Raw genomic sequence first — 24,190 nt, 5'->3', positions numbered from 1 at the left:
CAGAAACATAGCTTCAGTTGCAGAAATCGCAAAAGAGTTTCCGGCGTGGGAGCTCGTTGCCGCCATGCCGGAGTAGAGGTTGCACCTGTGCTCAAAGCAGGGCCCCTCGGTGAGCTCAATTTGTGTCAGGTCCAACCATCTGACACACGATATGATGCGCTGGAGTAGCTCCCGCACGCCGGTGGCGGGCAGATTTTGCGGTGGGTTGGCCGCCGCGCCGCGCGGGGTGCAGCTCTGTCGGAGCCAGCGACAGGAGTGTTGTTTCTGCAACAAAGCATTTGTTGCGGGAATAACGAGTGGGCATGCGGAACGCGGGCACTAGATCGGACGGCTATCAGCTCGGGTATCCAATGGCCCTCGCGGCGACGGATAAAATCTAAACATCGACCGGCGGACGCGTAGCGTCGCCCATATTCAAATTCACGAACATTTTTATCAAATTCGTGAACATTATTCGCATTGAAGGACATTTTTTGGCTCCACGAACTTTTTCAAAATTCACATTTTTTTGAATTTTAGAACTTTTTTGAAATCCCGAATTATTTAAACAAGAAAAAGAATGAAAAAAAAACAAAACTAAAAAAGAAAATAGGGGGCGTCTTGCTCCGTTCATGGGCCGGCGCAAATGGGCGCGTGGGGGCAGCGCCGAAGAGAAGAGAGGAGGGCGTGGGGTATTTCCGGAAAATCCTACTTGACGCACCTTGCGTCTTGTCGAGCTTTCGTACAGAGGTTCGCCAGCGAGGGATGACCTGGGCCGGCCCGCCCACCTCTATGCCATCTCGGTTTTGGGAACCTTCCAGGAATTCCTGAACCGGCTTTCTTCGGTTTTGGGAACTTTCTAGAAGCTTCCTGAACCGTTTTTTTGCTGTTTCAATTTATTTTTTTACTGTTTCTTTTTTCTATTTTTCTCCTTTTTCTGTTTCTTCTTCTTTATTTTTCGTTTTTATTTCAAAAAATATTCGGAGTTTTCTTCTCAAATTTATAAAAAAGTTTGCATTTACAAAAATTTAGGAGTTTCAAAACTTTCTTGTTTTCCAAAAAATGTTTGTGTTTGCAAAAATTGTTCACGTTTTCAAATTTCTTCCGTAGTTTCAGAAAATGTTTGTGTTTTAAAAAAACATTTCCTTTTCAGTATTTCTGTTTCTTTACTTCATTTTTATCTTTTTCTTTGTATTTCATTTTTCTTCTCTTTCTTGTTCTTGAGAATTTCAAATTTTGTTCAAAAATTCAAAAAGTTATTCAGAAATTTAAAAAATGTTTCTGTTATTATATTTTGTTAACAAATTCAAAAATCCATTCTCCATTTTTTACAAAAATCTTTGCATATTTGAAAAAAAGTTCACCTTTCAAATATTCTCCATTCTTATTAAAATGTTCGCGTTTTCGAATTTTGTTCAGGAGTTTGAATTTTTTTTCCTCTTTCAAAATTCATTCACAATTTCAAGAAAATGTGTGTGCTTTCCAATTTTGTTCGGTAGGTTCAAACATTGTTTCCATTTCAAAATTTGTTTGCAATTTTCGAAAATGTGTCTATTTCTAAATTTGTTTGGGAGTTTCAAAAAATGTTTGCAAATGTTTAAAAATGTTTACATTTTCCAATTTTGTTGAGGAGTTTCCATTTTTTTTCAATTTTCAAAAAAAAAAAATTCACGTATCCAAAATTTGTTCTGGAATTTGAAAATGTTCATCTTCTTTTTTCGGTTTTCTGCTTATTTTCACCGATCCTTTTTTGATTTTTGAGAATATTTAACAGTTTTAAAAAATGTTCTTGATTTCATAAAAACTGATCATGTTTTTCAATAAATGTTTGAAATTTTTAAAAATGTTTTAATTTTCGTATTTTTGTTCTGAGTTTGAAAAAATGTTCTTGGTTCAAAAATTGTTCACGGATTCCAAAATATTTGCGTTTCCAATTTTTTGTTCAGAGTTTAAAAAAATGTTCCCTTTAACAAAAAATTGTTGACATATTAAAAAATGTTTGTGATTTCAGAAAAGTGTTCCGTTTTATCAAAAAATTCTTCGCATATTCAAAAAATATTCGAGCTATTTATTTTCCTGCTCAAATTTGAAAAGTGTTCGCTTTTTTACGAAAAACACTTTTTCAGAATAATGATAGAGTTCGGAATTTGACAAAATGTTCGGATCTACATAACTTCTAGCTTCGCGCGCCGTTGTGAAACCTGAAATCTTATCTATCTTGTTGGCTATACTCGCTGCGGGAGCAACGTCAGCTCCCATGTTCGATCCCTCCCGCTTGCAGTATTTTTTTGGGATTTTTCACTGTGTTGCGCTAATGGGCCGGCCCAGCTGGAGTCGCGCCTGTGCGTCCGCTCAGCAATTCGCCGCAACGAGCGGCTCATAGGAACAGCCTATATTTTCTGCTGGTCCAGCAGTTTGATTTGAGCCCAGCACAGCCCATCCCAACCAAAAAAGGCCCGAACCACACGCATGCTGCACGGTGTGCCCAGAGCACACGCTCGCGCCGGCGCCGCCGTCACCCACCCTCCGGTCTCCGTCCCACCCGGCCTTCCCACGCGTCCCCCTCCCTCCTGCGCCTGCTGACTGGCTGCTCCGACCCGACCCCCTACTGCCGAGCCGAGTTGCCTTTCAAGGCTCCGCCCCGGCCAGCGGCCGGCTCGCCGTGCTGCACAGCTGCAGCGCAGAGCGGCAGAGCCCCAGAGTAGCCGCCGTGCTGTTGTGTGCTGTGGCTGTCGCCTGTCGCCGACTCGCCGTGCCGTTGTGCACTCGTGCTGCTGCTGCCTCTCTGCTGCGCGGCTGCGCCCAAGATTGGGTATTTTTTTTCTGCCAAATTGATGCATTTGATTAGCCCCTGTCTTTCCTCTGCATTCGAACGTTGTACTGAACTAGTGAAATTGAACTGAAAATAATCGATGGATTTAATCAGTGTATGTACTCAAATTGATTCGTTTTTATGTCAATTTTATTTCATGTTGTAGAACTAAGGGAATGTTATGATGTGTTTTTGAGTAGCTATAAGTGCCCACATTTTCCCATGTTACTGAATTTATTTGTTTCTGGCCCGGTGCTTACTATTGTTCCTGGCTCCGCCATTGACTCGGCGCAGCCCACCGGAACTCACCGCCGCCGCCAGAGCTGTGACTCACATTCAACGTGCCATCCACTCCGCCCTCGTGCGAATCAACTTCAATGCGCCGGTACTACAACCGCCTCCCCTTTTTTTTGCGTCAATGCACCATTCTCTACTGTTCGAGGTGTGTGAGCTCGGACGCAACCTCGAATTGTTGACCCGTAATCCAGTCTGAGTGATGAGACGAAAACAGATATTTGAGCAAATAGATGGTAACACATGAGATTAACCAAAGCACATATCCGCGGTTGAGAGTCTTGGCATCAGTTGCGCTGCAACTGTGCTCTAGAACACTAGATTATTAATGGCCGGAACAGCAGAACGGCCAATTTTGACATAACATTATTTACTACAGTCTACATAGAACAGTACTACACTGCTACAGATAGGCATTTAGAAGATCTCCTTGTACACTATGTTTTTCGCCTTTCCTTTGCTTGCGTGCTCTTCGTCGTCAGTGATCAGGATCTTCAGGCCATGCCTGTTTGTTACTCTGGAGACTGCCACATAGAGTTGCCCATGAGCAAAAACTTGCCTGGGCAAGTAGAGGCCGACCTTGTTCAAAGATTGTCCCTGGCTCTTGTGGATTGTCATCGCGAAGCACACAGAGAGAGGATATTGCTTTCTTTTTAGAACAAATGGCCATTTAGGCTCGAATGGCAACATGATGATCTGAGGGATGCACACCTTAGCACCGACGTGTGCTCCAGTTATGATCTGCGCTTCGATGACTCTTTCTCCAAGTTTTGTGATTATCATTCTAGTACCGTTGCACAGCCCTGCACTTTGATTGATGTTGCGGAGAAGCATCACTGGCAGACCAACTTTGAGCTCAAGTAGGTGTTTTGGACATCCCGGATGCTTTAACTTGTTTAGAAACTCTGTAGTATACAACAATTCCATTTCATGGCTGTAATTCATCGATGTGCTCACACTGTCATGGCTCAGGTACGTCACCTTGTCACCTTGGATTTGACTCATAATATACTCATTGATTTCATTGACTGTCTCGTTCAATGGACACAGTATCGCCCTTTCTTCCAGGAACTCGTGTTTGCAGAGATTGTCTTGCAGGTCAGGATAGGTACTTTGGATGATTTCTGTTTTTGGATCATCTCTATTTTCTAGCAGCAGGTCACTGGGGATACTTAGATAGTCCTTTTTATCTAGTAAACATGTGTCTCCATTGCCAATCTGTAGTATCCACTCCGCAAATTCCGCAGTCTTCTGCTGCTCTGCTTGATCACTGGATAGAGATTTGAGCCGCATATTTTTTGTCAGATTAAATACCTCGAAATATTGCCAGAGGTATGAACATTTGATTGATGCATCTATAATGTGCTCCCGTCCTCCTTTTGGCACAACAGGGAGGATTTGTCGGAAGTCCCCTCCAAGAACAACAGTCATGCCGCCAAAGGGCTTGGCACAACTATTCTCATTTGTGAACCTCAGCACGTCCCTTAGGCTCTTGTCAAGTGCCTCAAAGCATTGTTTGTTTGCCATTGGAGCTTCGTCCCACAGTATTAGTGACGTCCTCATTAATAAATCCGCCACATCTGAACCTTGTTTGATGTAGCATGTAGATTGATCTGTCAGATTGATTGGAATATTGAACGTTGAGTGTGCTGTTCTACCTCCTTGAAGCAGAAGTGCTGCGACGCCAGAAGATGCAACTGCAAGTACGATTTTCCCCTCTGATCTTAGCCTTGTTGTGATAGCTTTCCAAAGGTATGTCTTACCTGTCCCACCATGGCCATCCACAAATATTATTCTCCCTAATGATTGATCAGCTGATTCTATTATTGCATCAAAGGCCTTCTTCTGATCAAAATTTAGATTCTTTAGTATTTGCACGTGCTCACCCTTCAGTTTGTCTTTGTCATAGTTCATCTCTTCATTTATAAGCCTTTTCTCAGTTTCATGTAACCCGGGCATATTTGGTAGCTCCATGCCAGGGTATTCCTTTAGTGATTTTCCAGCTTGTCCCATTTGCTTCTCAATTTCCATTAAACTGCATTCCCTTTTGTGTGAAGGACTGAAGGGGGCTGGAAAGTCCAAGATCCAGCTTGGTGTATGCTGTATGTCTTTAGAGAGGACCTCCCAGTTGGATTCCCATAACATCCTTGGGTCAGTAACCTCACAGTGGCACAGTATAGTTGCAAACAATTGTCGTAGTTGCACCCCAGATGCCCAGTTGGATGCTTCCTTGATGCATTCAATCCACTCATTGTCATTGTTCAGAAATCCTAGCGCACGACATGCTGATTTGTATGACGAATGCACAATTCCGTTGACTGTCCTGATGTCTTCAAATGTCATGCAACCCTTCGCAGTGTTGAGGAGAACTCTAAGATAGTACCTTTCTCCACTTGCAGGATGTGCATTGTAGATCCTGCCAATTTTCTTTCCTCCTCTTCTCCGTGTCCACTTCTTTTCTGTGTGATTCCATGTCCATTTTGTAGGAAACTCTGAATATGTTAATTCTCTGGCATCTTCATGCTTTTTGTTCGTCTCCATCCACTCGGTAAACATAGTGACACCTGATCTTGGGTGTCTAATGATTTCATCTAGGTTTCTGGAGTCAGGAAAAATTACTAGTTGCTTGTTCTCCTGGTGAAACGTTAGCCTCTCAACAGATGGTTCTTGGTATTGCAGAGGGAATCTGAATATTCGCCAGCATGCTTCAGTCGCTGTTATGTATCTACATCTTAGGTACATTTTAATCTCATCATCAGTCTTTGATGGTACTTTTTCTTGAACCAGTGCTGTTGCTTGGTCATCTCCTTTGTGTATGTCCTTAAAGAGGTACTTGATTGACATGCATTTATTACACCACTCCACATTTATGTGCGCTTGGAATTTCACCAGCAGATCTTTGTTGTATGGTACAACAAAACCATTGTTCATTTTGACTCCTCCCTTATCTATTTGTCGCCCATTGTCTCGTCTCCTGTATCGTGGGAAATGGTCTTCATCTATGATCGTCTCTTCAGAAAATATTTTTGGAAAGCGCTTGGTGCACATATATTTCTCCATGCACGGGGACTTTGGATTTGCCTCTCCACACGGTCCGTGCATCATAAAATTCTTGACAGCTTTGAATGTTTCTGGATCCTTGTCATTGTCCGGGATCTCAGCGCATATTATTTCATCAATTTGTGAGGGCTTGAGACTTTTTTGTCCGTTTTCAAGGAAAATTAGAATATGGGCATGTGGGAGTCCTCTCTTTTGAAATTCTATTGCGTAGACGGCTGCATTTTTAAAATTTGTGTTAGTAAATGACTGGCCATGAAAAAAAATGCAAGCATCTGATACTGATAAAGTGATAAGTGATGATTCACGAATACTCTTTTTTTGCGGGAAATGATTTACAAATACTTACTTGCTTTAGTCTTTCCAAAATGCTGTTTTCTGCTAATATCAGACATTAGCTCTTTCAGTTTTAGCATGAACACTCGAACTATAATATCAGGACGTTCTGCTGGCTTCTGGTTCCCAGCTTCATTTAGCATCAACCGAATCTCTGGCCAATTAGGGTTGCATGTGAATGTTATGAACAATTGGGGTTGTCCAGCCCAACGGCATATTGCCATCATATCTTGGTAGTTTTGCTCTTTGTTTCGAGGACTTCCTGTAAAACTTGCTGGGAGTACTATTCTCCTCCCTACTTGTTCTGTCCGCGTGTCTCCTTTTCTGAATGCATCCTGTAGTCCGTCATAAAGTTCCGTTCGTAAAATTCCTTGATTTTGTCTGATCCAGTGGAGCCTATTATGTTCGATGCATGTGAAGACATCAACCACAAACTGCATTGACAGATTTCCACACGTTAGCATTAACATCGACTGGCCTGGGCGCTGTTGGAGGTGATATGCATAGTATTCCAGCATGCTGATGTATTTCTTGTTACTTAAACCTTTCCTTTTGTTGTATTTTATTCCAAGTCTATAACCATCTTCTCCATATGGGAAGAGCAACGGGTATTGCATGGCCATGAATTTTGGATGGATTTCTGATATCCTTTTAGGTTTCTTATCTTTGTACTCAAGAACAATGTCACGTCCATATCTTTGGGTTGGATCTTTGACTATCAACGCGGCAACTTCTGATGTTGATGGCATGTTGTGTTGTCTCCCATCTTGATCCCTATCACCGAGTAACCTTAGAGTCAAGTTATTGTAGTCATTTTCTTTAAATCTATCTCTTGCCATCCGGAACGATTGTGCCAATGTGTTATTCTTGTCGAGCATGGTTAGTAGGCCACTGACAATTTTTTCATCTAGTGAGGCATCACGTTTACCAGACCTTGATGCTTCTATCCTGTTCTGGATCTCATTCTTTGTGTCATAGATATACAACTGTTGAAAACGAGGCTTATTTCCTTCTTCAGGTAGCAGGGTTCCTATCTGGTGGCGGTTCTGACCATTCAGTCGGAAAACATAAGGTCCACGCCCTTTGTTTATTTCCTTATCCAAAGTTCCCCCCATTGATGTGAACGCAAACATGGAATTGTAAGACCTAATGTTTTTTCGGTAGTTTGCTGATATTTCCCCTCCACCCCTTGTCAATAAACTTGTAAGGTAAGGCGGTGGTTCTTTAAATGGCGGCAAGATAATCTTCCCTTGTTTGCAGCATTGTCCAAAGGATGGTTGTGTGCTACTAGAAGATTGTAGTTTTTCTCCATGCCACATAAGTGCATGGCAGTGCTGGCAGATGCATGTTGGCCCCCCAAAGTTCCATATCTTACTGGCATTAGAATTGTCAACCCTGTCTATTTCACCATTATTGATTCTGGCACGTTTTCTGCTCTTATTAAGTTGAATTCGTGCTTTCCTCTTCATTCGTGCCGTTCTTGTTAAGTCGTCCTGGCGTCTTAGTTTCATCATCTGGTCAGCCATTATTGCACTGTTTACAGCTGATGATTCCATGACTTGTGCTGGTTGATAATTTGATTTTGCCCCGAACGTGTGGCAACGTTGGCAAGTGCATAATTTTTGCAATCTCCAGCCCAGTGTTTGTTGTTTTCTTATAGCTGCCTCCTCAAAATTCCATATCTTACTACCAGTATTTGTGTTGAATTGCTCCTTCAACACAAGTTTCCTCTTCATCCTTGCTGTTCTTGCTAATTCATTTTCTTGTCTTTGTTTGGTAATTTGCTTCACAGTTACTGCACTGTGTACAGCTGATGGTTCCTTGAGTTGCAATGGTTGATGATTTGAATTTCCTCGTAACACCTTGCAAATTCGGCACCTGCACATGCATGGTTCCTTGAGTTGCAATGGTTGATGATTTGTACGCAAGTTCCAAAAAGGTATTTGTTGATCTGTATAGCTGATGGCAGGTAGGGCATCTCTTCCTTTGCCTTTTCCCATCAGGTCTGTATCTGTTACACTTAGTGGCCTCTTGCGCTGATGGTCTCGCTCTTCCTTTTTTCTCTTGCTCATCAGATTAGTTCTGTACCGATGCTTGATTTTATTTATCTTGCTGCTCTTTCTGCTTGTGAGTTCGGGTCATACACTCTTCCCCCTTCAAGATTTCTACTGATTCTTTTGACTGGCTTTAATTGTTTTGGCCCTGATGGGCATTATTTTCCTGCACACACACGTGAGAAAAACATGACACAACAGATCTTTTAGGCTGGAGAAAAATTCCACAGCTCTTACGAATAGCACGAGTCAAATTCAGTACTTGCAGAAAAAATTGTGATCACATAGCATAAGAGACTTGGTGTCTGTTTGGGAAAAAACAAGAGCTGCCTTGATCTATTATTTTGTTAGCAAACCAAGTCAGGGCCCGCAGAAGTTGGCAACAGCTTGAATTAGTGCTGAACGATGTTATAAATGTTCAAATTAGACCCGTGTTATTACCTACATGAGCTAAGGCAATCATGTTTCTTTCTTTCTAAGTCAAAGTCAGTGCATATCATTGTCTTGCTTCAGAGCAACCCAAAACTGTGATCAGGTGAAATATTTGGCTAGCATAGCAATGTATATTTGTGAGTTGCATCAACCATTTAGAGGAAACTTGAGTTATGTGTTGTTGAGACACTACCTTCAACTGACTAGCTTCAATTGTTCCCATTTCTCCTCTGCATGAAGCTGCATTGCCCTGAAAGCTAGAAGAGATTGTCCGACTGAAATACAGAAGAACAAGATGAGTCCATGAAAGGAACGCGGCCGTGGATCGTGAAAGAAGGATAGGAAATGAAGCACAAGATCACCTTGCACCTGCGTGCCCCACCTGGCCGTCTTCTCTGCAGCACAGTCTGCCGTTGGATTGCTCCTTGAACACAAGTTTCCTGACCATCAGTAAAACTCTGAACTGATTTCTCGCTGCTGCCGATGCATATCCATCCTTCCCACAGCCCACTCAAGGCAGTGACCGCAGATGCGTACTGGAAGGTGGCGATCTAGCAGAGCGGCGCAGGCCGGACAGAGGTCTGTGCCTAGTGGAGCGGCAGCTGCCGGTGCCTGTTCATCTAACACCCCTTGTAACTGATGCATTCTTGTACAGTCTGATCCCGTGACCATGTGCTGAAGAAAGTGACACCCAAAACTGCAGAATCTGCTTCAGTCTCTTCTCACCAGGATATGATGGACATGACTCTGAACCCCTTTGGATTCCTTTGGCGCTGCGTGCGTGCGTGCGTGTGCAGTACAGTATGAGATTCCCACTCCAGCAGCAGCACGCCAGGTCTTGTCCATGCCCCACGCCTTTTATGCAATTCACGTTTTTGGCATGTTTCCATTTCATTTTGAGGTTTTGGCCAGAGCCAAATTGAATGAATATCCGGCTCTTCACATAGTGATGTGCATGTAATATAGTTTTTCTTCTTCTTCTTCTGAACTGTAACAACACACTTTGATAAGCTGACGTTAATTGTTCCGTGTTTTGGTTTTTGCAAGAAGAATAAACCGCCGAGGGAAAGGGTATGGGCAAACCAATTCCTTGCTGACCATCCAAAATCATGACCAGAATGATGGTAATGCCAATTTTAGTCGCAATCCAAACATCCAACTTCAGGTCCCGTGATCAGCCTACCGATCAATCGCAACGTTTGCATTGCGAAGCTGACAGGTGCATTGCTGCGATTCCTAATAACAAAACAGACAACCAGACTAACCTTAGTGCAAGGGTGACAAGCAGAAATACCATATGGTCAGCTGGCCCGACATTTGCAAGCCATGTGATCAGGATGGTCTGGGCATCATGTCGTCCAAACACATGAATATCGCCTTGCTGACCAGATGGCTCTGGAGGATTGCCAACGGTGAGGGCGGGCTTTGGCTTGACATCATTATAAACAAGTACCTTCGGGGCCAGCCGCTAGCCTTTTGCCAGCGCTCCGAAGGGTCCCAGTTCTGGCAATCCATCATCCAGCTGCTTCCGGTCCTTCGCATCGGTTCGTCCATCTCGATCGGCTCCGGCTCTGCTACATTGTTCTGGTTCGATCGTTGGGCGGGTGACGCCCCTTTTGCCGCTCGATTCTCGGATTTATTCTCCACCGCGGTGGAGCCTAGGATCTCGGTCGAGGTCGCTCTCTCGGACCTTGGGCGCCTCGCGTTCTGGCGCCCCTTTGGTCCCCCAGATGTTGCTGCCTGGGATGAGATGCTCGAGTGCATCTCCCTCCACACCCCCGACGTAGACAGGGTCTCGCATCGCATGTCGTGGCACCTTGAGCCCTCGAGCCGTTTCTCCACTCGGTCCTTGTACCAGGCCATCGCCCCGTCGACGGCCCCGGCGGCTTTCACTGTTGTCTGGGCCGTCAAGCTGCCGCTCAAGATAAGGATATTCCTATTGCAATGGATTAGGGGTCGGATACCTTCTCGGGTGGAGGTGCTCAAACGTAATGGCCCTGGGGACGGAATGTGTCCCCTCTGCGGTACAATAGAGGATGCGAACCACATATTCTTTGTGTGTGTCACGGCCCAATTGTTGGGGAACGTAGTAATTTCAAAAAATTTCCTATGCACACGCAAGATCATGGTGATGCATAGCAACGAGAGGGGAGAGTGTTGTCCACGTACCCTCGTAGACCAAAAGCGGAAGCGTTAGCACAACGCGGTTGATGTAGTCGTACGTCTTCACGATCCGACCGATCAAGTACCGAACGCACGACACCTCCGAGTTCTGCACACGTTCAACTCGATGACGTCCCTCGTAGTCCGATCCAGCCGAGTGTTGAGAGAGAGTTTCGTCAGCACGACGGCGTGGTGACGATGATGGTGTTCTACCGACGCAGGGCTTCGCCTAAGCACCGCTACGATATAACCGAGGTGGATTATGGTGGAGGGGGGCACCGCACACGGCTAAGAGATCCAAGGGACCAATTGTTGTGTGTTTGGGTGCCCCCTGCCCCCGTATATAAAGGAGTGGAGGAGGGGGAGGGCCGGCTCTCTCTATGGCGCGCCCTAGGGGAGTCCTACGAGTAGGATTCCCCTTTTCCTAGTAGAACTAGGAGCCCTTCCATGTAGTAGGAGTAGGAGGGAAGGAAAGGGAAGGGAAAAGGAGAAGGAAGGAAGGGGGCGCCCCCCTCCCTAGTCCAATTCGGACCAGCCCATGGGGAGGGGTGCGGCCACCCTTTGAGGCCTTTCTCTCCTTTCCCGTATGGCCCATTAAGGCCCAATACGAATTCCCGTAACTCCCCGGTACTCCCGAAAATACCCGAATCACTCGGAGCCTTTCCGATGTCCGAATATAGTCGTCCAATATATCGATCTTTATGTCTCGACCATTTCGAGACTCCTCGTCATGTCCCCGATCTCATCCAGGACTCCAAACTCCTTCGGTACATCAAAACACATAAACTCATAATAAAACCGTCATCGAACTTTAAGCGTGCGGACCCTACGGGTTCGAGAACAATGTAGACATGACCGAGACACGTCTCCGGTCAATAACCAATAGCGGAACCTGGATGCTCATATTGGCTCCTACATATTCTACGAAGATCTTTATCGGTCAAACTGCATAACAACATACGTTGTTCCCTTTGTCATCGGTATGTTACTTGCCCGAGATTCGATCGTCGGTATCTCAATACCTAGTTCAATCTCGTTACCGGCAAGTCTCTTTACTCGTTCTGTAACACATCATCCCGCAACTAACTCATTAGTTGCAATGCTTGCAAGGCTTATAGTGATGTGCATTACCGAGTGGGCCCAGAGATACCTCTCCGACAATCGGAGTGACAAATCCTAATCTCGAAATACGCCAACCCAACAAGTACCTTCGGAGACACCTGTAGAGCACCTTTATAATCACCCAGTTACGTTGTGACGTTTGGTAGCACACAAAGTGTTCCTCCGGTAAACGGGAGTTGCATAATCTCATAGTCATAGGAACATGTATAAGTTATGAAGAAAGCAATAGCAACAAACTAAACGATCACGTGCTATGCTAACGGAATGGGTCAAGTCAATCACATCATTCTTTAATGATGTGATCCCGTTAATCAAATGACAACTCATGTCTATGGCTAGGAAACTTAACCATATATGATTCAACGAGCTAGTCAAGTAGAGGCATACTAGTGACATACTGTTTGTCTATGTATTCACACATGTATTATGTTTCCGGTTAATACAATTCTAGCATGAATAATAAACATTTATCATGATATAAGGAAATAAATAATAACTTTATTATTGCCTCTAGGGCATATTTCCTTCACCAATTCCTATGGAGTTGCTTTCGTGAGGCCGTGGGCGTCCATTGGTGCCACACTAACCCCACCGACCTCCTCGCGGAGATTGAGGCCATCCCCCCTTCGGTCCACCACATTAGGTGGCTCACCGTAGGCGCGCTCGCGTGGACTCTCTGTACGGTCTGCAATAAGCTTGTGATTCAGCGCGTTCCCCTTCGACGTGCAACTGACGTTGTCTTTAAACTGTGTGGTTACCTGCAGCTCTGGCGGCCGCTTAGCCGCCCTTCCGACCAGGACGCCGTCAACACCTTCATCGCCGACCTTCGCTCGATGGCGCGTCGTCTGTCTCCGCCGCTTCCACCGCCTCCGCCAGAGCCTGATTAGCCTGTTGTGGCTGCCCCACCCGGTGCTGGGTCTGGGCATGTGTGTTGTGTAGGGCTTGTTGAGGTGTGCCCTCAGCAGTACCCCGTACTTGTGTCGTCTGCTGCCTTGTGTGTGTGCCTCTGTGCCTGCGTGTGCGTGCATGGGTTGAACCTTGTTTCGTGGTTGTGCTCTGGCAATTTGCTTTATATATAAAGCGGGGTGAAAGCCTTTTTCGATAAGCAGAGAGCACATAACCATTCTCTGCTATAAATTGTACTAGCCACCAAGAATCCAAACCGCCATGAAATAAGGCTGAAAGATAGGTTTTCTCACACATGCCGTCTACTCTAGCACATAGACTTGGCTTTTTTTGAGATAAAAGAAAACTTTATTCATTAGAGATAGCAAGTACATCGTTTGTGAGGGTCATTACAATTTCATTTACAGGTTCCTCAAACCAATTAGAAATCAACGAAAATCTAGCTAAAGTCGCAAGCTTATGAGCTACTTTATTTGCTTCTCTGTTGCAGTGTTCGAATCTAGTAGCAACGAAGTCACAAGCATAATGAAAACAATTGTCGAAAATTGCCGCCGCCACACCCGCCGGCTGTCCTGCGTTCTTCATGGTATCAATCACCTCCAGGTTGTCCGAATTAATAATAAGGCGATTACATCCCGCCCTTTGCGCCAATGTTATACCAAATTTAAGAGCTGAGGCTTCCGCCATCAACACATCTTCGCAATAGTCAATCTTCCCGTTTCCTCCAGCGATAAACCTACCTTTTTCATCTCTCAAAACCACCCCCATCGTGCCCCTAAGTAGGTCATGGTCAAAAGTGTTGGGGAACGTAGTAATTTCAAAAAAATTCCTACGCACAAGCAAGATCATGGTGATGCATAGCAACGAGAGGGGAGAGTGTTGTCTACGTACCCTCGTAGACCGACAACGGAAGTGTTGACACAACGTAGAGGAAGTAGTCGTACGTCTTCCCGATCCGACCGATCCAAGTACCGAACGTACGGCACCTCCGAGTTCTGCACACGTTCAACTCAGTGACGTCCCTCGAGTTCCGATCCAGCAAAATGTTGAGGGAGAGTTTCGTCAGCACGACGGCATGATGACGGTGCTGATGTTCTACCGATGCAGGGCTTCGCCTAAGCACCGCTACGATATGAGCGAGGTGGAATATGGTGGAAGGGGGCACCGCACATGGCTAAGGAATGATCACGAGGATCAACTTGTGTGTCATGGGGTGCCCCTTGCCTCAGTATATAAAGGAGGGAGAGGGGGAGGTGCGGCCGGCCCTATGGGTGCGCCTGGAGGAGTCCTACTCCAACCGGGAGTAGGACTCCCCCCTCACCTTGTTGGAAAAGGAAGGAGGAATGGAGAAAGAGGAAAGGGGGGCGCCGCCCCCCCTTCCTTGTCCTATTCAGACTAGGGGGGAGGGGGCGCGCGGCCTGCCCTGGCCGGCCCTCCTCTTCTCCCTTATGGCCCATGTAGGCCCAATAACCCCCGGGGGGGTTCCGGTAACCCCCCGGTACTCCGATAAAATCCCGATTTCACCCGAAACGTTTTCGATATCGAAATATAGGCTTCCAATATATCAATCTTTATGTCTCGACCATTTCGAGACTCCTCGTCATGTCCGTGATCACATCCGGGACTCCGAACAACCTTCGGTACATCAAAACACAAAAACCCTAATTACGATCGTCACCGAACTTTAAGCGTGCGGACCCTACGGGTTCGAGAACTATGTAGACATGACCGAGACACGTCTCCGGTCAATAACCAATAGCGGAACCTGGATGCTCATATTGGCTCCTACATATTCTACAAAGATCTTTATCGGTCAGACCGCATAACAACATACGTTGTTCCCTTTGTCATCGGTATGTTACTTGCCCGAGATTCGATCGTCAGTATCTCAATACCTAGTTCAATCTCGTTACCGGCAAGTCTCTTTACTCGTTTCGTAATACATCATCCTGCAACTAACTTATTAGTTGCAATGCTTGCAAGGCTTAAGTGATGTGCATTACCGAGAGGGCCCAGAGATACCTCTCCGATAATCGGAGTGACAAATCCTAATCTCGAAATACGCCAACCCAACAAGTACCTTCGGAGACACCTGTAGAGCACCTTTATAATCACCCAGTTACGTTGTGACGTTTGGTAGCACACAAAGTGTTCCTCCGGTAAACGGGAGTTGCATAATCTCATAGTCATAGGAACATGTATAAGTTATGAAGAAAGCAATAGCAACAAACTAAACGATCAAGTGCTAAGCTAACGGAATGGGTCAAGTCAATCACATCATTCTCCTAATGATGTGATCCCGTTAATCAAATGACAACTCATGTCTATGGTTAGGAAACATAACCATGTTTGATTAACGAGCTAGTCAAGTAGAGGCATACTAGTGACTCTCTGTTTTTGTCTATGTATTCACACATGTATTATGTTTCCGGTTAATACAATTCTAGCATGAATAATAAACATTTATCATGATATAAGGAAATAAATAATAACTTTAATATTGCCTCTAGGGCATATTTTCTGCAGTCTCCCACTTGCAATAGAGTCAATAATTGAGATTACACAGTAATGATTCTAACACCCATGGAGCCTTGGTGTTGATCATGTTTTTTTCGTGGAAGAGGCTTAGTCAGCGGGTCTTTAAAATTCAGATCCGTATGTATCTTGCAAATTTCTATGTCTCCCACTTGGACTAAATCCCGAATGGAATTGAAGTGTCTCTTGATGTGTTTGGTTCTCTTGTGAAATCTGGATTCCTTCGCCAAGGCAATTGCACCAGTATTGTCACAAAAGATTTTCATTGGACCCGATGCACTAGGTATGACACCTAGATCGGATATGAACTCCTTCATCCAGACTCCTTCATTTGCTGCTTCCGAAGCAGCTATGTACTCCGCTTCACATGTAGATCCCGCCACGACGCTTTGTTTAGAACTGCACCAACTGACAGCTCCACCATTCAGTAAAAACACGTATCCGGTTTGCGATTTAGAATCGTCCGGATCAGTGTCAAAGCTTGCATCAACGTAACCATTTATGATGAGCTCTTTGTCACCTCCATATACGAGAAACATATCCTTAGTCCTTTTCAGGTATTTCAGGATGTTCTTGACCGTTGTCCAGTGATCCACTCCTGGATTACTTTGGTACCTCCCTGCTAGACTTATAGCAAGGCACACATCAGGTCTGGTACACAGCATTGCATACATGATAGAGCCTATGGCTGAAGCATAGGGAACATCTTTCATTTTCTCTCTATCTTCTGCGGTGGTCGGACATTGAGTCTTACTCAACTTCACACCTTGTAACACAGGCAAGAACCCTTTCTTTGCTTGATCCATTTTGAACTTCTTCAAAACCTTGTCAAGGTATGTGCTTTGTGAAAGTCCAATTAAGCGTCTTGATCTATCTCTATAGATCTTAATGCCCAATATGTAAGCAGCTTCACCGAGGTCTTTCATTGAAAAACTCTTATTCAAGTATCCCTTTATGCTATCCAGAAATTCTATATCATTTCCAATCAATAATATGTCATCCACATATAATATCAGAAATGCTACAGAGCTCCCACTCACTTTCTTGTAAATACAGGCTTCTCCAAAAGTCTGTACAAAACCAAATGCTTTGATCACACTATCAAAGCATTTATTCCAACTCCGAGAGGCTTGCACCAGTCCATAAATGGATCGCTGGAGCTTGCACACTTTGTTAGCTCCCTTTGGATCGACAAAACCTTCTGGTTGCATCATATACAACTCTTCTTCCAGAAATCCATTCAGGAATGCAATTTTGACATCCATTTGCCAAATTTCATAATCATAAAATGCGGCAATTGCTAACATGATTCGGACAGAGTTAAGCATCGCTACGGGTGAGAAGGTCTCATCGTAGTCAATCCCTTGAACTTGTCGAAAACCTTTTGCAACAAGTCGAGCTTTGTAGACAGTAACATTACCGTCAGTGTCAGTTTTCTTCTTGAAGATCCATTTATTCTCAATTGCTTGCCGATCAACGGGCAAGTCAACCAAAGTCCACACTTTGTTCTCATACATGGATCCCATCTCAGATTTCATGGCTTCTAGCCATTTTGCGGAATCTGGGCTCACCATCGCTTCTTCATAGTTCGTAGGTTCATCATGATCTAGTAGCATGACTTCCAGAACAGGATTACTGTACCACTCTGGTGCGGATCTTACTCTGGTTGATCTACGAGATTCGGTAGTAACTTGATCTGAAGTTTCATGATCATTATCATTAGCTTCATCACTAATTGGTGTAGGTGTCACAGAAACTGGTTTCTATGATGTACTACTTTCCAATAAGGGAGCAGGTACAGTTACCTCATCAAGTTCTACTTTTCTCCCACTCACTTCTTTCGAGAGAAACTCCTTCTCTAGAAAAACTCCGAATTATTGCCTTTGGATCTGTGATAGAAGGTGTACCCAACAGTCTCCTTTGGGTATCCTATGAAGACACATTTCTCCAATTTGGGTTCGAGCTTATCAGGTTGAAACTTTTTCACATAAGCATCGCAGCCCCAAACTTTCAGAAACGACAACTTTGGTTTCTTGCCAAACCACAGTTCATAAGGCGTCGTCTCAACGGATTTTGATGGTGTCCTATTTAACGTGGATGCAGCCGTCTCTAAAGCATAACCCCAAAACGATAGCGGTAAATCAGTAAGAGACATCATAGATCGCACCATATCTAATAAAGTACGATTACGATGTTCGGACACACCATTACGCTGTGGTGTTTCGGGTGGCGTGAGTTGCGCAACTATTACGCATTGTTTCAAATGTAGACCAAACTCGTAACTCAAAGATTCTCCTCCACGATCAGATCGTAGAAACTTTATTTTCTTGTTACGATGATTTTCAACTTCACTCTAAAATTCTTTGAACTTTTCAAATGTTTCAGACTTATGTTTCATTAAGTAGATATACTCACATCTGCTTAAATCATCTGTGAAGGCGAGAAAATAACGATATCTGCCACGAGCCTCAACATTCATTGGACCACATACATATGTATGTATGATTTCCATCAAATCCGTTGCTCTCTCCATAGTACTGGAGAACGGCGTTTTAGTCATCTCACCCATGAGGCACGGTTCGCAAGTACCAAGTGATTCATAATCAAGTAGTTCCAAAAGTCCATCAGTATGGAGTTTCTTCATGCGCTTTACACCGATATGGCCTAAACGGCAGTACCACAAATAAGTTGCACTATCATTATCAACTCTGCATCTTTTGATTTCAACATTATGAATATGTGTATCACTACTATCGAGATTCATCAAAAATAGACCACTCTTCAAGGGTGCATGACCATAAAAGATATTACTCATATAAATAGAACAACCATTATTCTCTGATTTAAATAAATAACCGTCTCGCATCAAACAAGATCCAGATATAATGTTCATGCTCAACGCTGGCACCAAATAACAATTATTTAGGTCTAATACTAATCCCGAAGGTAGATGCAGAGGTAGCGTGCCGACCGCGATCACATCGACTTTGGAACCATTTCCCACGCGCATCGTCACCTCGTCCTTAGCCAATCTTCGCTTAATCCGTAGCCCCTGTTTCGAGTTGCAAATGTTAGCAACAGAACCAGTATCAAATACCCAGGTGCTACTGCGAGCATTAGTAAGGTACACATCAATAACATGTATATCACATATACCTTAGTTCACTTTGCCATCCTTCTTATCCGCCAAATACTTGGGGCAGTTCCGCTTCCAGTGACCAGTCTGTTTGCAGTAGAAGCACTCAGTCTCAGGCTTAGGTCCAGACTTGGGTTTCTTCTCCTGAGCAGCAACTTGTTTGTTGTTCTTCTTGAAGTTCCCTTTCTTCTTCCCTTTGCCCCTTTTCTTGAAACTGGTGGTCTTATTGACCATCAACACTTGATGCTCCTTCTTGATTTCTACCTCCGCGGCTTTTAGCATCGCGAAGAGCTCAGGAATAGTTTTATTCATCCCTTGCATATTATAGTTCATCACGAAGCTTTTGTAGCTTGGTGGCAGTGATTGAAGAACTCTGTCAATGACACTATCAATAGGAAGATTAACCCCCAGTTGAGTCAAGTGATTATGATACCCATACATTTTGAGTATATGTTCACTGACAAAACTATTCTCCTCCATCTTGCAGCTATAGAACTTATTGGAGACTTCATATCTCTCAATCCGGGCATTTGCTTGAAATATTAACTTCAACTCCTGGAACATCTCATATGCTCCATGATGTTCAAAACGTCGTTGAAGACCCGGTTCTAAGCCGTAAAGCATGGCACACTGAACTATCGAGTAGTCATCAGCTTTGCTCTGCCAGACGTTCATAACATCTGGTGTCGCTCCTGCAACAGGCTTGGCACTTAGCGGTGCTTCCAGGACGTAATTCTTCTGTGCATCAATGAGGATAATCCTCAAGTTACGGACCCAGTCCGTGTAATTGCTATCATCATCTTTCAACTTTGATTTCTCAAGGAACGCATTAAAATTCAACGGAACAATAGCACGAGCAATCTATCTACAATCAAACATAGACAAGCAAGATACTATTAGGTACTAAGTTCATGATAAATTTAAGTTCAATTAATCATATTACTTAAGAACTTCCACTTAGAAAGATATCCCTCTAATCCTCTAAGTGATCACGTGATCCAAATCAACTAAACCATGTCCGATCATCACGTGAGATGGAGTAGTATCAATGGTGAACATCAATATGTTGATCATATCTACTATATGATTCACGCTCGACCTTTCGGTCTCCGTGTTCCGAGGCCATATCTGTTATATGCTAGGCTCGTCAAGTTAAACCTAAGTATTCTGCGTGTGCAACTGTTTTGCACCCGTTGTATTTGAACGTAGAGCCTATCACACCCGATCATCACGTGGTGTCTCAGCACGAAGAACTTTCGCAACGGTGCATACTCAGGGAGAACACTTATACTTTGATAATTTAGTGGGGGATCATCTTATAATGCTACCGTCAATCAAAGCAAGATAAGATGCATAAAAGATAAACATCACATGCAATCAATATAAGTGATATGATATGGCCATCATCATCTTGTGCTTGTGATCTCCATCTCCGAAGCACCTTCATGATCACCATCGTCACCGGCGCGACAGCTTGATCACCATCGTAGCATCGTTGTCGTCTCGCCAATCTTATGCTTCCACGACTATCGCTACCGCTTAGTGATAAAGTAAAGCATTACAGCGCAATTGCATTGTATACAATAAAGCGACAACCATATGGCTCCTGCCAGTTGCCGATAACTCGGTTACAAAACATGATCATCTTATACAATAAAATTTAGCATCATGTCTTGACCATATCACATCACAACATGCCCTGCAAAAACAAGTTAGACGTCCTCTACTTTGTTGTTGCAAGTTTTACGTGGCTGCTACGGGCTTAGCAAGAACCGTTCTTACCTACGCATGAAAACCACAATGATAGTTTGTCAAGTTGGTGCTGTTTTAACCTTCACAAGGACCAGGCGTAGCCACACTTGGTTCAACTAAAGTTGGAGAAACTGACACCCGCCAGCCACCTGTGTGCAAAGCACGTCGGTAGAACCAGTCTCGCGTAAGCGTACGCGTAATGTCGGTCCGGGCTGCTTCATCCAACAATACCGCTGAACCAAAGTATGACATGCTGGTAAGCAGTATGACTTATATCGCCCACAACTCACTTGTGTTCTACTCGTGCACAACATCAACGCATAAAACCTAGGCTCTGATACCACTGTTGGGGAACGTAGTAATTTCAAAAAAATTCCTACGCACATGCAAGATCATGGTGATGCATAGCAACGAGAGGGGAGAGTGTTGTCTATGTACCCTCGTAGACCGGCAACGGAAGTGTTGACACAACGTAGAGGAAGTAGTCATACGTCTTCCCGATCCGACCGATCCAAGTACCGAACGTACGGCACCTCCGAGTTCTGCACACGTTCAACTCGGTGACGTCCCTCGAGTTTCGATCCAGCAAAACATTGAGGGAGAGTTTCGTCAGCACGACGGCGTGATGACGGTGATGATGTTCTACCGACGCAGGGCTTCGCCTAAGCACCGCTACAATATGACCGAGGTGGAATATGGTGGAAGGGGGCACCGCACACGGCTAAGGAATGATCACGAGGATCAACTTGTGTGTCATGGGGTGCCCCTTGCCTCAATATATAAAGGAGGGAGAGGGGGAGGTGCGGACGGCCCTATGGGTGCACCTGGAGGAGTCCTACTCCAACCGGGAGTAGGACTCCCCCCTCTTGCCTTGTTGGAAAAGGAAGGAGGAAGGGAGAAAGAGGAAAGGGGGCGCCGCCCCCCTTCCTTGTCCTATTCGGACTAGGGGGAGGGGGCGCGCGGCCTGCCCTGGCCGGCCCTCCTCTTCTCCCTTATGGCCCATGTAGTCCCAATAACCCTCAGGGGGGGGGGGATTCCGGTAACCCCCCGGTACTCCGGTAAAATCCCGATGTCACCCGAAACGTTTCCGATATCCAAATATAGGCTTCCAATATATCAATATTTATGTCTCGACCATTTCGAGACTCCTCGTCATGTCCGTGATCACATCCGGGACTCCGAACAACCTTCGGTACATCAAAACACAAAAACCCTAATTACGATCGTCACCGAACTTTAAGCGTGCGGACCCTATGGGTTCGAGAACTATGTAGACATGACCGAGACACGTCTCCGGTCAATAACCAATAGCGGAACCTGGATGCTCATATTGGCTCCTACATATTCTACGAAGATCTTTATCGGTCAGACCGCATAACAACATACGTTGTTCCCTTTGTCATCGGTATGTTACTTGCCCGAGATTCGATCGTCGGTATCTCAATACCTAGTTCAATATCGTTACCGGCAAGTCTCTTTACTCGTTCCGTAATACATCATCCTGCAACTAACTTATTAGTTGCAATGCTTGCAAGGCTTGAGTTATGTGCATTACCGAGAGGGCCCAGAGATACCTCTCCGACAATCGGAGTGACAAATCCTAATCTCGAAATACGCCAACCCAACAAGTACCTTCGGAGACACCTGTAGAGCACCTTTATAATCACCCAGTTACGTTGTGATGTTTGGTAGCACACAAAGTGTTCCTCCGGTAAACGGGAGTTGCATAATCTCATAGTCATAGGAACATGTATAAGTTATGAAGAAAGCAATAGCAACAAACTAAATGATCAAGTGCTAAGCTAACGGAATGGGTCAAGTCAATCACATCATTCTCCTAATGATGTGATCCCGTTAATCAAATGACAACTCATGTCTATGGTTAGGAAACATAACCATCTTTGATTAACGAGCTAGTCAAGTAGAGGCATACTAGTGACTCTCTGTTTTTGTCTATGTATTCACACATGTATTATGTTTCCGGTTAATACAATTCTAGCATGAATAATAAACATTTATCATGATATAAGGAAATAAATAATAACTTTATTATTGCCTCTAGGGCATATTTCCTTCAAAAAGAAGCGTCAACGTTAAGTTTCAGAAAACCTCTAGGAGGACATGACCAACCCCCCTTTTTCATAGTAGCCTTGGGGGATGATGCTTTTACGAAGTTTGACGTAAGGGCTAGAATCCCCATTGAAATCTGAAGTGCATTCTGAGTTGTCTCCTTGTGCACTAACTTTCGTCTTTCCCACCATAGATACCATGCTGAAACAACAATCATTTCACGCACATTGTGATGACCCATTATCCTCAAATCTTGGTCTGGCAGAAGTAGTAGGTATTCCAGCACCGCCTCTCCAGCAAGGTCAACCTTGCAAGCTTTATCAATGATATCATCCATCCCCAGCCTTGTCCAAACCTCCTTTGCTCTACTGCAAAGGAAAAGCATATGCTTTGTATCTTCAGAACCCTCAGAGCAAGTAGGGCAAATGGGCGTGACCTTCATATGTCTATTTGCGAGCGTAACCCGACATGGAAGTGTTCCATGTAATGTACGCAATATAAAATTTTTGACTTTTGCCGGACACGATAACTTCCATATCTTACTCCAAATAGGATTAACCGTGCTTCGCCTCGTCCCGTTAGAATGTCTTAGTCTACTTCCATACTGGTGGTTCCACTCCACAAAATAAGCAGACCGAACCGAGAACATACCATTTTTCGTATAGCTCCAAGCAATGAAATCTGGCATATCATGTTGCGAGATTGGAACTGAGAGAACCCGTTGAACATCAATGTGCTACATTGTTTGTGTAATCAGATCTTCGTCCCAAGAACTGAAACAAGATCAACCAAATCACCCACCTTAGTTAACAGTTGTCCCCCCTAGGTGTCACAACTTTTCTAGTATCACAATTTGGGATCCAGGCATCTTCCCAAATATTTATATTTTGTCCATTCCTCACACGCCAAATATAGCCACGTTTCAGAGAATTTATGCCAACCATAATACTTTGCCAGGTGAAAGAAGAGCCTTTCTTTTGTTTAGAATTTAACAAATCGCCATCAGGATAGTATTTAGCCCTTAGAATTGTGGCACACAAAGAATCTGGATTATCCAGAAGGTGCCATGCCTGTTTGGCGAGCAGTGCCAGATTGAAACAGTGAATATCACGAAATCCCACCCCCCTTGGTTTTTAGGTACACACATTTTCCACCAGGCCATCCACTGCATACTCCTATGGTTCTCCTCGTCTCCCCACCAGAAATGCGCTATCGTGTCAATGATTCCTTTACAATTTTTTTAGGAATTTTAAAGACCGACATTGCATAGGTGGGTATGGCTTGGATCACAACCTTGAGCAGGATCTCCTTTCCCCCGGCAGACAATAATTTTTCCTTCCAGCCACTAATTTTCTTGACAATCCGTTCAATCAGAAATTGGAAACAGTCTGTTTTATCTACACCCACATTTGCTGGCAAGCGCAAATATTTATCACCGAGGGCCTTTGTCATTATATTCAGCGTTATACACAATCGTTCCCTAATCTCCACCTTCGTGTTTGGGCTAAAGAAAATGCTGAATTTTTTTAATGCTTACCAATT

General features: G+C 44.3%; 1 protein-coding gene and 1 long non-coding RNA gene across 2 annotated transcripts; one reads left to right on the top strand and one right to left on the bottom strand.

Annotated features, from left to right (window-relative positions):
- The first annotated feature begins 2,432 nt into the window (after nucleotides 1-2,432).
- LOC125522278 (uncharacterized) lies at nucleotides 2,433-13,462 on the top strand. The gene is made up of 4 exons (XR_007289711.2): nucleotides 2,433-2,791; nucleotides 3,086-3,176; nucleotides 9,205-9,799; nucleotides 13,014-13,462. It is a non-coding gene; the product is annotated as an uncharacterized LOC125522278 (long non-coding RNA).
- Nucleotides 3,306-9,465, bottom strand: LOC125522267 (uncharacterized). The gene is made up of 4 exons (XM_048687346.2): nucleotides 9,327-9,465; nucleotides 9,158-9,239; nucleotides 6,492-8,698; nucleotides 3,306-6,360 (listed from the first exon to the last, which is right to left on the bottom strand). The coding sequence occupies exons 3-4, from the start codon at nucleotides 8,548-8,550 to the stop codon at nucleotides 3,503-3,505; spliced, it is 4,917 nt and encodes a 1,638-aa protein (XP_048543303.2). The 5' UTR covers nucleotides 8,551-8,698; nucleotides 9,158-9,239; nucleotides 9,327-9,465; the 3' UTR covers nucleotides 3,306-3,502.
- Nucleotides 13,463-24,190: the final 10,728 nt, after the last annotated feature.

This window comes from Triticum urartu, chromosome 1A, assembly GCF_056163025.1.
Source record: "Triticum urartu cultivar PI428250 chromosome 1A, HENAU_Tu73, whole genome shotgun sequence".
NCBI classification, from domain to species: domain Eukaryota; kingdom Viridiplantae; phylum Streptophyta; class Magnoliopsida; order Poales; family Poaceae; genus Triticum; species Triticum urartu.
This window is presented reverse-complemented; position numbering and strand designations above follow the sequence as displayed.